The following is a 17,826-nucleotide window of genomic DNA, read 5'->3' as shown; positions in this document are numbered from 1 at the left end:
TGCAAAATATTTCAAGTTATAGAAACATCATGTTTTCATCAAACTTTCCCATGTTCATTTGTTTCAGCTAAGTTTCTCTGCTACTATGAGTGAGACTCATACCTATTCTTTTGAAAAAAATCATTATATACTGGTACTTTACTTTTTAAAAAAATGTTTATTTTTCAGAAAGAGAACACAGGTGTGGGGGTAGGGGCAGAAAGAGTGAGAAAGAGAGAGGGTCAGAAGATCTGAAGCAGGGGGCACCTGGGTGGCTTAGTTGGTTAAGCGTCCGACTTTCACTTAGGTCATGATCTCGCGGTTCGTGGGTTCGAGCCCCGCGTCGGGCTCTGTGCTGACTGCCAGCTCAGAAGCCTGTTTCGGTCTGTGACTCCCTCTGTCTCTGACCCTCCCCTGCTCACACTGTCTCTCTCTCTCTCCTAGAAATAAATAAAAAAAATTTAAAAAAAAAAAGAAAGAAAAAGATCTGAAGCAGGCTCTGAGCAGAGAGCCCGATATGGGGCTTGAACCCATGAACTGTGAGGTCACGACCTGAGCTGAAGCAAGATGCTCAACTGATTGAGCCATCTAGGCATCCCTGGTGCTTTATTTTTTTGAGGATAGATTTCTAATAGTAGGACCATTGACATAATACATATAGACATACTGCTTTTTTTTTAAAAGGCAGCAAAATTCATACTTCTACCAGGTTTGGGTATGATCATACTTTTCCCCAAGCAATAAGTGTTAATTTATTTATTCAAAATTATAAAGCCCATGATGTTTATTTGTATTAGTAGTCAAGAAAACTAATAAGTGAAGAATACGATGACACAAATGTACTGTGAAGAAAAATAAGGCAAGTTTGGGCTATAGAAGTAGGGTTGGCTATTGTAAATGAGATGGTCATAAAAAGGTTCTCTAAGGGGATGCCATTTTGATAGAGGTTTGATGAAGTGAGGAAATAGGCCATGTAATATCTGGAGTGGAAGGAGGCTTCTATAAGGAACAAAGAACAAATGTAAAATGTCATCAAAGAGCTTGTGTAGACGGGCAATGAAGAGTGAATGGAGAAGGCTAAGGCCAGCTTAGTGTCAGGTGGTGGAAATGGGACATGTGGACTTGGTCAGAAGTGGTCAGATTCAGCATAAATCTTCAAGGTGGATCTGATTAGAGAACTGATGTGTAGATGTGAGGTTTAGGAAAAAGAGATAAATATGAATGATTCCTAGGCTCTTAAAGGAAGCTTTGTATTTTGGAATAATTTTAGATTTATGGAAAATTTGTAAAACTAGCACAGAATTAATTCCATAAACTCTTTGCTCAGCTTCCCCCAGTGTTAACGTCTTACAGAGCCGTGGTATTACTCTATACAGTTCAGTCTTAAGGTGGGATTGGTGATCGAGCTCTAATTTCTGAAGGGGAGAAGTATCTACATATATTTTTTGAAATATTGGTAAGAAAGATTGTTCTTTCTATACTAGTTACTTATTTATTCAGTCATTTATTTATATCAGTGTAGACTAATATTCATTTTATTCTTTGGGTTATAATCTAATAATGTGATTATATTTTTTTCCTTAAGTTATTCCAACTTTGACCATTGAGAGTTCTTTCAAGTTGATTCTTGTGTCCTTTTGACACTCCTATGCCTATTTCTTTTCTTTCCCCTCTTTGTTTTCCATCACTATGAAATGCTTCAGGATCATTTTGTGTTTACCCTTTCCTGATCCTAAAATCAGCCATTTCTTTCTTTTTTTTTTAATGTTAGGCTCCTTTTTAAAAAAAAAAAAAAAAAAGTTTATTTATTCTGAGAGAAAAAGAGCGAGAGTGTGTGCTAGCAGGGGAGGAGCAGAGAGAGAGAGAATCCCAAGCTGGCTCAACACTGTCCGCACAGAGCCGGACACAGGGCTCAGTCTCACGAAGCAAGAGATCACGATCTGAGCTAAAACCAAGAGTTGGACACTTAACCGACTGAGCCACCCAAGTGCCCTTAAAATCCGCCATTTCTTAAGGAGCTATGTTTTTTATGTGAGCGATTGGGCAAACACTGATGCCATTTACTGGAATGGGAAAGCTGGGAGTAGGAGGAGGAAGCCTGGAATCTGTTTTCTTTATTTCATTCCTTCCTTTCCTTCCTCCCTTTCATTTTATTATTATTACTATTATACTAACATGTTAACTTTCAAAGTGTATTAACCATTCAAGTGAAGCTGTGGAATTGGCAGTGGGTATAAGACTGTACAGCCCAGAGAAGAGGTTCAGGCTAAAGATTTGGGGTTCATAATTAATGACGGTATTTAAAGATATAGAACTGTCTGTTTTTGTAAGAAAGACTCAGAGAAAAAGTCTCAGACCTCAGTCTACTAAAGGATTTATACATCAGAAAGAATGGAAGAAATTAAGCAAGGATGATTAGAAAGGGCACCAAGTCAGGGTGCCTGGGTGGCTCAGTCAGTTAAACATCAAACTTTGGCTCAGATCATGCTCTTACAGTTCGTGCGTTCAAGTCCCATTTCAGATTGTGTGCTATCACCACAGAGCCTGCTTCAGATCCTCTCTCTGCCTGCCTCTCTCTCTCTCTCAAAAATAAATAAACATTAAAAAAGAAGAAGAAAGTGTAGCAAATGAGGTAGGAGATAAGCCTACTTTATGCATGGTATCCTAGAAGCCAAGTTAAAAAAAAAAAGGGAATGTGATTATCTAAGTCAAACTCACTTGAGAGACAATCTACCATTTTGTTTGGCAATATCCAAGTTTACTGCTGACCTTGAAAACTACTATTTCAGTGAAGTTATAAATATTAAGTTTAATTTGGAAGAGTTGAATATGGAATAACATCTAAGGAATGGAGAATGCCCTCTCTGGAGAAGTTGTGTAAAATGGAATTGAGGGGCACCTGAGTGCCTCAGTCGGTTAAGCAGGTCATGATCTCAACTCAGGTCATGATCTCATGGTTCTGAGTTTGAGCCCCATGTCAGGCTTTCCACTGATCATAGAGCCTGCTTAGGAGTCTGTCTCTTCCTCTCTCTGTCCCTCCCTTGCTTGAACACATGCGCATGCGGACTCTCTCTCTCTCAAAATAAATGAACTTTAAAGAAAATTATAAATAAATAATTTAAAAAATGGAGTTGAGAGGGCTGCCTGGGTGCCTTAGTTGTTTGAGTGTCCAAATATTTTTTTAATTAAGAAAAATTTTAATACTTATTAGTTTTGAGAGAAAGAGAGAAGAGGAGCGTGAGGGAGGGAGGGGCAGAGAGAGATAGGTGAGGGTCCAACTCTTGATTTCAGTCCAGGTTATGATCCCAGGATTGGTGGACTGAGCCCCATGTCTGGCTTCACGCTAAACATGGATCCTACTTGAGATTCTCTTTCTCTCTCCTTTGGCCCCTCTCCACTGCTCTTGCTCTCTCTCTCTCTAAAATTAAAAACAATTTTTTTAAGTTTAAAAATGGAGTTGAGAAATAAGGTGATGAGATGGGGAAATGATGTAAAGGAATGTTTTAACTAAGTCTTTAATTTTAATTCCAATGTAGTTAACATACAGTGTTATATTAGTTTCAGATATACAATATAGTGATTCAACAATGCTATACATTATTCACTGCTTATCATGATAAATGTACTCTTTAATCACCATCACCTATTTCACCCATCTCCCCACCTACTTCTCCTCTGGTAACCACCTGTTCTCTACAATTAAGAGTCTATTGGGGTGCCTGGGTGGCTCAGTCAGTTGAGTGTCCAACTCCTGATCTCAGGTCAGGTCTTCATCTCAGGGTCATGAGTTCAAGGCCCGCTTTGAGCTCTGTGCTGGGTGTGAAGCCTTCTTAAAAATAGAGTCTATTTCTTGGTTTCTTTCTCTCTATTTTTTCTTTTGCTCATTTGTTTTATTTCTTAAATTCCACATATGAGTGAAGCATATGGTATATGTCTTTCTCTGACTGACTTATTTCACTTGGCATAATACTCTCTAACTCCATCCATGTTGTTGCATATGGCAAGATTTCATTCCTTCCTATGGTTGAATAATATTCTATTGTGTATATATACCACATCTTCTTTATCCATTTATCTATTGATGGACACTTGGGCTGCTTCCATAATTTGAGTATTGTAAAAAATGCTGCAATAAACATAGGGGTACATGTATCCTTTCAAATTAATGTTTTGTATTTTGAGGGGTAAATACCCATGAGTGAGATTACTGGATTGTAGGATAGTTTTATTTTTAACTTTTTGAGGAAACTCCATATTATTTTTCACAGTGACTATACCACTTTGCATTCCCACCATCACTTCATATGAGGGTTTCTTTTTCTCCACACCTTCGCCAACACATGTTGTTTCTTGTGTTTTTTACTTAGCCATTCTGATAGGCATGAGATGATATCTCATTGTTGTTTTCATTTATTTTTCCTTGATGATAAATGATATTGAGCATCTTTCCCTGTGTCTGTTGGCCATCTGTATGTTTTCTTTGAAGAAATGTCTGTTAATGTCTTCTATTCATTTTTAAGTGTTTTTTTTTTTTTGAGGGGGGGTATTGAGTTGTTTCAGTTTTTTATGTATTTTGGATACTAACCCTTTTCTGAATATGTCATTTGCAAATATCTTCTCCCATTTGGTAGGTTGCCTTTAAGTTTTATTGATTGCTTCTTTTGCTGTGCAAAAGCATTTTATTTTGGTGTACTCCCAATAGTTTATTTTTGCTTTTATTTCCCTTGCCTTGTGTCTAGAATAATACTGCTATGGCTGATGTCAGAGAAAGCACTGCCTGTGCTCTCTTTGAGGATTTTTATGGTTTCAGGTCTCACCTTTAGGTCTTTAATCCATTTTGAGCTTATTTGTGTGTAGAATATAAAAAAGTGGTCCAGATTCCTTCTTTTGCATGTAGTTGTCTAGTTTTCCCAGCACCATTTATTGAAGACACTCTTTTTTCCATTGTATATTCTCTCCTTCTTTGTTGAAGATTAAATGACCATATAGTTGTGAGTTTATTTTTGGGTTTTGTATTCTGTTCTTTTGATCTATGTGTCTATTTTTTGTGCCAGTACCATACTGTTTTGCTTACTACAGCTTCATATTGTAACTTGAAATCTGGAATTGTGATACCTCCAATTTTGTTTTCTTTTCCAAGATAACCAAGGATCCTTTGTGTTTCCATATAAATTTTAGGACTGCTATTCTAGTTCTGTGAAAAATGCTGTTGGTATTTTGATATGGATTGTGTTAAATTTGTAGACTGCTTTGGGTAGTATAGACAGTTTAACAATAGTTCTTCCGACCTATGAGTATGGAATGCCTTTCCATTTCTTTGTGTTGTCTTCAATTTCTTTCATTAGTGTTTTATTATTACTTTTTTAAATGTTTATTTATTTTTGAGAATGTAAGTGAGTGGGGTAGGGGTGGCAAGAGAAGGAGACACAGAATCCAAAGCAGGCTCCAAGCTCTGAGCTCTGAGCTGCCAGCACAGAGCCCTATGTGGGGCTTGATCTCACAAACCATGAGATCATGACCTGAGTCGAAGTCAGACTTTTAAGTGACTGAGCCACCCAGGTGCCCCCTTTCATCAGTGCTTTATAGTTTTCAGAGTAGGGCCTTCCATCTCTTTGCTTATATTTATCCTAGATATTTTATTGTATTTGATGAAACTGTAAATGAGATTTTTTTAGCATTTATTTATTTTTTAGAGACAGAGAGTGTGAGAGGGAGAGGGGCAGAGAGAGAAGGAGACACAGAATCCTGAAGCAGGCTCCAGGCTCTGAGTTGGAGCGGCACAGATTCTGATACAGGGCTCAGAACCGTTACCCACTAGATCATGACCTGAGTCAAACTAGGATGCTTAGCCGACTGAGCCGTCCAGGTGCCTGAGATTGTTTTCTTAATTTCTCTTTCTTGCTTCATTATTAGTATATAAAAATAGAACAGATTTCTGTATATTGTTTTTTATCCTACACTTTATTTAATGCATTTATCAGTTCTGGTAGTTTTTTGGTAATCTTTTGGGTTTTCTATATACAGTATCACATCATCTGCAAATAGTGAAAGGTTTACTTCTTCCTTGCCAATTTGGATGCCTTTTATTTCTTTTTGTTTTCTGATTGCTGTGGCTAGGACTTCCAGTACTATGTTGAATAAAACGGATTTTTAAGTTGGGAGACATTACAACATATTTGCAGACAGATGGGAATAACTCAGTAAAATGGGGGTAGGGGTGGGGGTGAGGAGGAATAGTTATGCAAGAGCAAGAGGAAATAATTGAAGTAGCAGAGACCTAAAATTGGGTGAGAGGAAATGGAATCCAAGAGAAGGAATTTACCTTAGGTGGGAGAAAGAAGTTTCCCCATTATAACAGCATCGAAGGCTGACTATGTGGATACAAATATCAAGGGTATACAGGATATAGATAAGGAGAGGAAATTGAGGGGCACCTGGGTGCCTTAGTCAGTTGAGCATCTGACTTTGGCTCAAGTCCTGATCTCAAGCCCTGAGTTCAAGCCCTACATTGAGCTCACTGCTGTCAGCTTAGAGCCCGCTTTGGATCCTCTATTACCCTCTCTGTCTGCCCCTCCCCTGCCAGTGCTCATGCTCTCTCTGTCTCTCTCAAAAATAAGTAAAAACATTAAAAAAAGAGGAAATTGAATCATTGTTCTTCTGATTTTCTCAGAAGCTATATCATAAACTGAGAGAGAGGAAATGGAAAGAAATGTTGGAGAGTTACAAAGAAGCAAAGGTGCTTTTGTTAGTGGTGTCATAGGGGTAGCATGAATTAATAAGAGAAATGTGATAAAGAATGTCAGGTGTTACTGAAGACCACTTGAAGTCTGTGGTCATATGTCAATATGCCAGTAATGTAATATCCTACATTTTCTCTAGTCCATAATTATCTGTTCAGCTACTAGGGGTAGGTTCGTGGTAGGAAGAGAGCTGAATTTAAGCAAATGATTTTTTTTTAAATAGTTTATTGTCAAATTAGTTTTCACATAACACCCAGTGCTCATCCCCACAAGTGCCCTCCTCCATGCCCGTCCCTCCTCCCCCCCACATCCATCAGTCCTCAGTTTTTGTCAGCATTCAAGAGTCTCTCATGGTTTGCCTCTCTGCCTTTCCCCCACCATTTCCCCCCTTCTTCTCCACCTTGTTCCTCAGTTAAGTTCCTCCTAATCCTCCTATATGTGATTTTTTTTATCATGCTGATTTGTGCAAGAGAGAGAAAAGTCTTGGAGGTGAGTATACACGTGAGGGTAGTCTACTATGTTGAATAACAGACCCTGAAATGGGTGAGTGGGAAGTGTGAACATGAGTGGGGGGAATGAAAAAGGTGTAGAGGTCAAGAAACATTTTTGTTGGTTAAGTGTATCCTCTAAACAACTTGCAACCTTTTTATTAATTATTTATTTAGAGAGAGAGAGAGACAAAGTGCAGGGGAGGGGCAGAGAGAAAGGGAGAGAGAATCCTGAGCAGGTTCCGCCCTGTTAGCATAGAGCCCAGTGCGGGACTACATGGCATGAACCATGAGATCATGACCTGAGCCAAGATCAAGAGTCTGTTACTTAACTGACTGAGCCACCCAGGCAACCCCAAGTTGCAACCTTTTGTTACAAAGGTTCTTTTTAAAATAAATTGTTTAATGTTTGTTTATTTTTGACAGAGAGAGAGAGAGAGAGAGAGAGAGAGAGTGAATGAGAGAGAGAGAACAAGCAGGGAAAGGGCAGAGGGAAAGAGAGGGAGACACAGAATCCAAAGCTGGCTCCAGGCTCTGAGAATCAAACCTACAGACTGGGAGATCATGACCTAAGCTGAAGTTGGATGCTTAACTGAGCCACCCAGGCACACTTTGTTGTAAAGGTTCTTTAAGGCTTCCCTGTGACCCACTGATCCTAAGTGCCCACGTGATCCTAGAGGCTGAAACACCTGTTTTAATCCCTTTTACTCTCTCTAATCAAGTTTTTACCTCTTTTTGGATCAATTTCACTAATTTAAAAATTTCTAGAAAATTATATACTTATTTAGGTTTTAACATTTTTACCTGAATTTTCACCTAGATTTTCTTATACTTCTTGCAGACTTCCCATAATTATAGTTATGTCTTTTGCCATGTGTTAGAGATCTATCTGAACAATTCTAGAGAATTGTTTGTAAACCTTTGAGCACTGCTGATTGAGTGGAAGAATCCCACGGTGACTACATGATACATAAATAGCCTAATTAGAACTGATTTAATTTGTTTGGATAACTCTTGTCCACTTTACTGAAATGGAATGAATAAGTGCTATCATCATTTTAGGAAACTTTTTTGGTCATGTGATACTACTTTATTACAGTTCAACTCATGTTAGGAAAACATGGAAATTCATTCTTTGCTGTTTGGTAAATGAGTAGATACACACTTCAGCCTGTGTAAGGTACACAATTAGAGTGATACTGATACTTAAGAAATAAGTCTAAATAGAATCAATATGACTGCCAGTGTGTTTTTATTCTTTTAGGAAAATAGCAGCTAACTTAACATGGCAGATTGGTCTTTCCTGCTACATGCTTTTGCCCTCGGTCCTTTGTTCCTGTCAGGAAACTGTCCTTCAGAGAGAATGATGCTTTACTGGATGAAGTCATGTTAATTATGCAATACCACATTTTAAGATGCAGTTGCAAATGCAATTAAACTATTGCACTGAACTTATAATTATTACTATCACCTTAGAAACAGTGAACAGCAAGTTCACATTTCTTCACTTGTGTTCACAAACGGACATTTCCTTTTGACATTCTGAAACTGAAATGAACCAGACTTCCAGACATGCAGAAATGGTTGGCTTGGGGGTCTCCAATTCTGTGATTCTTTTTTAATTTATTTCTGAGAGAGAGAGAGAGACAGCATGAGCAGGGGAGGGTCAGAGAGAGAGAGAGACAGAATCTGAAGCAGGCTCCAGGCTCCAAGTTAGCGGTCAGCACAGAGCCCGACGCGGGGCTCGAACCCACGAACTGTGAGATCATGACCTGAGCCGAAGTTGGACGCTTACTCGACTGAGCCACCCAAGCACCCCTCCAGTTCTGTGATTCTGAGACGAACAACTTTGTTCTCAAAAACTCAGCATCTGCAAGAGAGTTTTTTAATATTTCAAGTTTTAATTTAAATTTTAATCAGTAACATACAGTGTAATATTAGTTTCAGGAGTAGAATTTAGTGATTCATCACTTACATATAACATTCAGTGCTCATCACATGCAAGAGATAACTTTTTTTTTTTAACACAGGAGTACGATAAGAGTGTCTTAAGTTATATTTCCTTATAGTTAATCAGTGTATCATCCATTAAAAACAACACAAGCTGATCTTATGGCTCAGTCAAGGCTACCACTGCAATATTACCTTCATTAACCTCAGTGAAATCTAGCTTGACTATTGACTAAAACATGCCAACAAGAGCTTTGTGCCTCACTGACCTACTAAAGATGCCCTTTAGAGAAAATATTGGCAAACATGGGAGAGTACCTTTACCCTTGCCACTCCACTCGGCTGCTGGGATGTATGGGGTGGTTTGCAGTAATGTCCATGGACAACCAGGAAGCCAAGGAGCCTGAAGCAAGGAGAGGTAGAATTCACCATTCTCTGTAGCTCTGCAATACTGTAGGAATTTCTAAAAGTGAAAAACTGGGTCTCAGGGAAGTTCTTTTTTTGTTTGTTTTTAATTTAAAATCAATTTAGTCTACAGTGTAGTCTTGGCTTCAAGAGTAGAATCCAGGGATTCATCTTACATATGACACTTTATCCTGAAAAGTGCCCTCCTTAATGCCCATCCCCCATTAAGCTGATCCCCCACCCACCTCCCCTCCAACAACCCTCGGTTTGTTCTCTGTATTCAAGAGTCTGTTATGGTTTGCCTCCCTCTCTGTTTTCATCTTGTTTTTCCTACCCTTCCCCTATGTTCATCTGTTGAGTTTCTCATTCTGCATATGAGTGAAATCATATGATAACTGTCTTTCTCTAACTGACTTTGCTTAGCATCATACCCTCCAGTTCCATCCACAATGTTGCAAGTGGCAAGATTTCGTTCTTTTCTATCAAGTAGTATTCCGTCATACATCTATACATATATATACACATATGTATATGTCTAAAAAAGATGTCTCCTTTTAAAAATATTTTTAAATGTTTATTTTTGAGAGAGAGAAAGACAGAGCGCGGGCAGGGGAGGGGCAGAGAGAGAGGGAGACACAGAATCCGACTCAGGGTCCAGCCTCTGAGATATTAGCACAGAGCCCTGTGTGGGGCTAGAGCCCAATGCGGGGCTCAAACCCACAAACCACGAGATCATGACTTGAGCCGAAGTTGGACACTCAACTGACTGAGCTCCCCAGGTGCCCCATATATACTACATCTTCTTAATCCATTCATCATTTGATGGACATTTAGTTTCTTTCCATAATTTGGCTATTGATGATAGTGCTCCTATAAACATTAGGGTGCATGTGTCCCTTCAACTCAACATTTTTGTATCCTTTGAATAAATTACTAACATAACAATTGCTGGGTCATAGGGTAATTCTATTTTTAATTTTTTGAGGAACCTCCGTACTATTTTCCAGAGCAGCTGCACCATTTTGCATTCCCACCAACAGTGTAAAAGGGTTCCCCTTTCTCCATATCCTCACGAACATCTGTTGTTTCCAGACTTGTTAATTTTAGCCATTCTGACAGGTGTGAGGTGGTATCTCATTGTGGTTTTGATTTGTATTTCCCAAGGAATTTCTTAATTGGACCCCAGATATTAGAAAAAACCAGATATACACCATAAATATTAGGTGCACAATTCTAAATGATAGCATAGATTTATGCCAGTTTTATTTTTTACTGAACTTATAATCATAAACTAGGGGTTTTTAGATGACTGCCATAAAAAATTGATGAAGGCAAATGATGTTGCATTTCCAGCAGTATACATGTTCCTAGTCTTCCATAAATTTTACTCCTTGTATATTTTTCTTAGTGCCTGGGATGGTTCTGTTTATCCACAAATAAGTCCCAGATGTCACTTGTCACAGCTAAGGTCCCCCATAGGACTGGGATCCCATTCAAGTACTGGTATAACAACAGGCTATGCTAGGAGTATCCAACTCTGGTCGTGATTACTTCATAGACACAGAATTCCTGGAATCCTGGAAAATGGCAGTTCCCACAAATCTTGTTTCGACCACCCTTGTTGTGCCCGGAGGGGCTTGCAAAAGAAGAATCAGAGCCCCTAGATCTTTCTGAGATATAGTACCTAAAGATTATCCCTTTACAAAGTTGACTGGGTCTCAAAGTGAGTGCTATTAATGCACAGATATTAGCACAACTCTTTAAATACTTTCTCACATAAGTGCATACACATTTCCTCACACAGTCTCACACAGCCCATGTTCCCAGGTCAAATCTCCAGAAACAGAGTGCTAGGTTGAAATGGTTTCCAGCATCCACTACTGCACATTGTACTCAGAAGTCACATTGGTCCTCAGATGCTCCATCTTGGAACTTTGCTTTGAATACAACTTGTTCTTCCAGAATTATTCTTCCTTTGTGATGGACTCCTCCTAGGGGATTGTCTGGCCTCAGTTAGGGTCGATCCTGTCCATAAAATATTTGTTTATATACTTGACTTTCAAATAGGTCAGAGTTTGGGTTCTTTTTTTCCATTACCAAGGGTCCTTTGGCCTTTGTCTAAATTACAGGGTATTTTAGATAGATATTATAGATATGTAAATTTAGATACTTTTGCTTTTCTCAATAGACTACCTTAAATGCCTATGAAAAATCTTTATTTGGTTATAAAACACAATTATGTTTTCAATTTCAATTTTACAATCAGTGGCCAAAAAATACTTAATCTCTTCCTCCAGATTTAGCTACATGTCAATTTTTGTATTTATAAAATAGGGAGACTGAATGTGATTGCAGTTTCCTTTTTTTGTAACGGCAAACACTTTTTATTTTCAGGTTAAACTCTTAAATGATACCTTAATAGGTAAAAATGACATTTAAATATTATGGGATTCATTTCCATTAACAAGAAAGTTTGAGTTGAGATTATGAATGACATTTATAGACATACTCAACTCAGCATCTAATTTATTTTTAGTAATTTGTTTTAATTGCAAATAATTTTTAAAGTTTTAATTCGTTGGACATATTACAAGCAGGTAGAGATCTGTTACTATACTTGCTTGACCTACAATCTTCAGATTTGACCTACAATCTTCAGATATGTATTTATCATTAACAGAGAAGACAGAAAAAGTTATATGCTGAAATATACCTCAAAATGATGGCAACAGATGATACAAATAATTGTTTCAGTGGTCTTTAGTATGTTATCATTTGAGGATATAATGTTCTCAACAGAGTTTAAGATACTTAAAATTATACTTAAAATTGAATTTTAAATTAATCTCTCCAAAATTTTTCAAGTACTTCTGCTGACCAAACTGGACTTTAATTTGTTCTATAATTCTTCTTCTTCTTTTTTTCTCCTTTGGTAAATGTTTATTTATTTTGAGAGTGTGTGCACAAGTGAGTTGGGGAAGGGGCAAGAGAGCAGGAGAGAGAATCCCAAGCAGCCTCCGTGCTGACAGCAGAAAAGCCTGACGTGGAGCTCCATCTCATGAACTGTGAGATCATGATCCAAGTTGAAATCAAGAGTCAGATGCTCAACCGACTGGGCCACCCAGGCACCTCTCTACTTAGTTCCCTAATTCTAACCATAATTTGGTAAAACTTATGAGTACCACAGTTATACTCTAGCCTGTTCTAAATCCCTGTATCTTTGCATATCCATGTAAATGCACATAATGTTTAAAGGAAGAAAGAGGCCCTCAGATGTACAATGTTCCTGAGACATTTTTTTTTTCTTAACAACTTTGATGTTTTTAAGCTTGTATGAACAAAGCACCCTATGTTGTTTGTTCAGGCAATTTCTTCATTCAAGTAACCCATTTTAGTTTTTCTATACTACCTATTATTATTGGTTATGGTCTGTGTTAGTTCATTTCTGGGTATTGTGGAAATAATAAATGAACCACACTTCACAAATTTCCCTAGCTCATCTCTAAGGAAAACTTTTATATTTGTGTATGACATAGTGATTTATTTCTACATGTTAGAATGGAAAGTTCATTAATTCCTTAGAGAAAGTGACTATATACATTTTAATTTGAGGAAAATTCAAGTATATAATTATTGTGAGGATTTCATCACCTTTTAAAATTATTGCACTAATCATTTTTAATTCTAGCACTGTAATTTTAAAAACAAGATTTTTTTCTTAAAGCCTAAGGTATCTTAAAACCAGGACGTATAAATGTTTGATATAATTTTATAATTAAATAGTTTCCTTTAAGCAAATCCAAAAACATAATAAATATTCATCATGATTGTTAACAACTATCTAGCTATGACATTTTGGTTGGTTTTCCTGGAGTTTTGTGGGTCTTAAAGATATGAATCTCCTGGAGACCAAAAAGTTACTGAAATGTAGTGTAATCCTATGCTGATTAATAAGATGGAATGTCTTTAACTTCTTGCCCATAGTAATATGTGTTTATTGATTAGAAAATTGCTACATTCTTCTAGCATGGATATTCTTTCTGCTAAATTATATACGGTATGATCATTTAGTTCTGTATTTAATGCCTTGTTTATATTCCACAATTCCTATTGATTTTTCTGTGTCACATTATATTTATACCATGTAGTTAGCTTTGTTCTTTGAAAATATAACCTTATGTGACATATTGAGACATGTTTTCTTTTTTAAGGAAAAAATAAGGAGATATCAACTGACTGAAATGATGTTTTCGGAAGCATAGAGTCTTCAGGAAGATACTGGAGTTCATGAGATCTCAAGGTTAGCAGGTCATTATTATTTCTATACTTTTACAGATCTGAGATATAACTGTGTAACTGTTCCAAGTTATTCCTGCTAAAGTGTAATTGGATAATAAGGACACATATTTACTTAAAATATATATTCGAACAAGATCTCTTCAAAGTTTCAAAAACTTCTTTTGTACCAGAAATATATTGTTTAGTTTAACTGGGAATGGTTAAAAGAAAATATTGTTTCAGTAGAAAATAATTGATTATTAAAATTTGCTTTGCTTTTATAAAGGGTAGCACTATTAACATAAAAATAAATATTAGGCATCCTTATGAAATTTTATTTCTGATTGAAAAATAATGCACACCTACTTTGCAAACTTTTCAATTAGTTTGTATCTTTGGTTGCAACATGTATGCCTATACACAGATAGTTTAGAAAGGTAGCTAATCATTAATCCTTCTACAAGTCTCTGAATCCCACTCCCTGATTTTCCCAAAGTACAGTCAAACAAATTATCCCTCTGTTGGAAAATATGGGCTCAATGAAATGACAATTCATATGAATGAGCAGAAAGATGGTTAAGGACTTTTTCTATGTTGTTCAGAGCTCAAAGTCTGGAAAAGAAAAACAAAACAAAACCGATTATAATAATAAACTAAAGTAAAATATTCATTTAGAAGTTTGAATTACAATGTAGGCATTGAAATAGTTTATTCTCATGGGATAGTTTGAGAAAGTAGATAATTTCTGCCTTCTTTGTTTTGTAGGACCCAGTATCAAATATTCATAATTAAAAATGAAAAAGTATTGATGATCTTTTATTTTGATTGCCTTGGTCAGACTTGTCTTCAACTTCTACATCTTTTCCTCACTCATTCAAGGGTATATTCATTCAAAATTTAGGACTTACCACATGCAGGACACTGGGCTAAGTGCTTCGGATGTTTCAAAATGAGTAAGATATGGTTCTTGTTCTCAAGAAACGCCCAACCAATATGTTACTAAGAAACTAATTTTATTGTTAACGCAAGCAGCAGATATTTAAGAAGACACACTAAATCTTAAAAGGCCATGTAATGAATTCTAAAGTGCACTGAGAATTATTTGGGGATTATTCAAATTTTCATGTTGTGGCTTTTATTAGCCTAGCATAGCTAGAGTTTATACCAATGAAAGTGTTGTTGCTTTATTACAACCTACACCCAACTGACCTTTTATTAAAGTGTCTCTTCAAGTACAACACAAGTAATATGTGATTTTGAGACAGAAGTCTCTTTTTTGCCACAACTGCAAATTTAATGTTGTAGAAAGTAGTCATGCAAACACCTTTGAAAAAAACAAAGGTGAGCATTGCCCATTTAGTGGGTTTTTTTTTTATTTATACCAGTGCATCTAACTTTATTAAGCTCACCAGAGAACTAAATCGTTTCCCCAATGACCTACAAAGGCACATACCTTAGAAAAGGACTGACTGCTATAAACCTCTGAGGGATCCATATGCAAATAGTAGCCAGAGGAGTAAAGAATTTGCGGTGGTGTGGGAATCCAGACTGCTTGAAATGGAATTGCACAGCACTGTGCTTCTCATGAAAAGCTTTTAAAAAGGTGATCTGTGAGGAAGTTAAAGCAAATCAAGTAATTAAAAATAGTAAAATTGTTTTTTGAAAAGTCAGCGAAGATACCTCTTGCTTAATGGTGCCATTAGATTTGCTGTTAGATTGATTTGCATAACAACCACAATCATTCCACAAATATTTTTTTTAAAGTTTATTTATTTTGAGAGAGTGTAGGAGTGTGTGTGAACATGCACGCATGTGCGTCAGCAGGGAAAGGACAGAGAGAGAGAGAAACCTAAGCAGGCTCTGCATTGCCCCCACAGAGCCCTACACGGGGCCCCATTTCATCAACCATGAGATCATGACAGGAGTCAATATCAAGAGTTGTACACTTAACCAAAAGCCACCCTGGCACTCCTCAACAAGTATTTATCAAGTGCCTACTATGTGCATAGGAGAGCAACAATAGTGAATAAAATATACCAATATTCTCGCCATAGTGGAAATTACATTCTAGAGGGCGATAATATATAAGCAATAAAAACCAAAGTTGATTATATATTTTGTTAGATGGTCAGAGTGCTATGAAGAAAATGAAAACAGGAAAGAGAATACAGAATATAAAGGGGTGGCATTTTTAAATAAGCCTAATGACTTAGTACTGCATCAACAAGAGAGATAGATACTACTTTTGCCCAAGTAGTGCCAACTAAAAACAAATATAACACCTCCTGGTAAATTTTCTAAATCATCATTTGTTAAAGTAAATGTTGTTAATATATGTAAAATAACTAGTATGTGTCTTCCTTAATTTCACCAGAAAGAAACGATATATTTTTAAAACGATAATATACTTACTACATGTACATAAAATGTCAAAATGTTTGCAAGGAACATGCAGTTGAACATGGATTAGTCCAATCACTTACTAACGGGCTAAAAGCTGTAACTGTTCATCTGTGTAGGGGAGAAAATGAATCTCTTTAGTGAATTGAATAAATATTATGAACCTAAAGTAGTTACATATCTCTATGACAATATATATAGATGACACATGGTGCTAGAAAGTTCTATATCACTGTCTTTGTTTTTTTATTATTAGTCTTATTGTCATTTTAGGAGAACTCCAAGTACTGAGGTTGATAGTGGAAGGGAGTTGTTTAAACACCTTCTCATGCCTGTAGCAGTAATTTTTTAAGGGACACATGTCTTTCTTTGTACATCTGATATATTAGAAGATACATGGAGGTTTGGAAATTAAAATAAATTAATCCATTTGTGATCATTAACAAATGAGTCATCAAGTTTCCTTTGATCATAATCTGGTTGGGTTTTTTTCTATGAAATGTTACGAACCATTAAATGCAGAGCACAGGAATCTGGAGGTGTGTATGGCCCCAGTGACCTGTCCATTTTTTGAAATCCATCTGAACTATAGATGAATGCATCATATAAATTGATATTATCTTAAAAGCCACTCAGGATTGACTTTCCTGTATAGAATTGAAAGGTTTAGCCAGTTTGATATTCAGAAAAAGAAGTTAAATCAATTGTTTTCCACTGTTATTAAGTCAATGTGAAAAGAATATCTAGTCATCAAAATAAACAAATAATGGATTAGGAGGCCTCAAAACCTATCAAATATTGCAGCTCCTTCAATATTCTAAAAGGCAGGGGTTGTAAATGGTATATCATCTAAAGGAAATAAATGTCCAGTATTGTAGTAGTAAAGGAATGATGCAGTGAGGGTCACGATTGTTTAGAAAGTCTATTTTAGTTAAACAAAGCAGAGAGTACCTATTACATGTGGTGTAGACAGAAAAGGCACTCAGCTCTATGATTTTGACCAAAAGAAGCAACTGATGTTATCTGTTTGGTAAAACCAAAAGAAAAGAAAACATGAGAGATATAAGAACTGATGGAAGATTATGGAGAAAACAGGACTTCTCATGTAATGTCCCCGTATCAGAGAGATATATTCCTTCTAAACCAGTATTTATTTTTGTTGCATTTGTCTGGAAACCTCAAAGGAAAGAGCTAGACAGTCTTTTATTTAAGGGTAACTAAAATATGACTTTTCAAAAGCAAGTGGAAAATAGCATATGCCCTCTTTTCAAATCCCTTGCTGTCTTTTCCCCTGTATTTGCTTTACAAAGTTCAACCCAGGAATCCTTTACAAATTTGTACTGCAAATCCAGTTCCCCTCGGACCAATGTCTCACAAACCACCACCCACAAATATAAATCTTTGAATCTCCCATCATCTGGTATGCCCATGCCTCGGGTGGGTCCTCCTCCACTTCTCTTCAGTGGTTCTCCAGATATTTACTACCATTCTTGTTCTTCCGTCATTCTTACAAATAGTTCAGCTATCCCAGATTTCTCAGCCTCGGCAATATTGACACTTGGGTCGGATAATTCTTTGTCTTGGGG

At 36.7% G+C, this 17,826-nt stretch overlaps 1 protein-coding gene across 1 annotated transcript in view; it reads left to right on the top strand.

Annotated features, from left to right (window-relative positions):
- The window catches only part of CSRNP3 (cysteine and serine rich nuclear protein 3), a 179,525-nt gene that overhangs the window by 15,956 nt on the left and 145,743 nt on the right, over positions 1-17,826 (top strand). Inside the window, exon 2 of the mRNA XM_039242001.1 lies at positions 13,774-13,862. Within this exon, the coding sequence (XP_039097932.1) occupies positions 13,850-13,862 (13 nt within the window). The 5' untranslated portion in view covers positions 13,774-13,849. The remainder of the gene's footprint in view (positions 1-13,773; positions 13,863-17,826) is intronic.

This window comes from Hyaena hyaena, unplaced genomic scaffold, assembly GCF_003009895.1.
Source record: "Hyaena hyaena isolate Hyena2069 unplaced genomic scaffold, ASM300989v1 scaffold_207, whole genome shotgun sequence".
NCBI classification, from domain to species: domain Eukaryota; kingdom Metazoa; phylum Chordata; class Mammalia; order Carnivora; family Hyaenidae; genus Hyaena; species Hyaena hyaena.
This window is presented reverse-complemented; position numbering and strand designations above follow the sequence as displayed.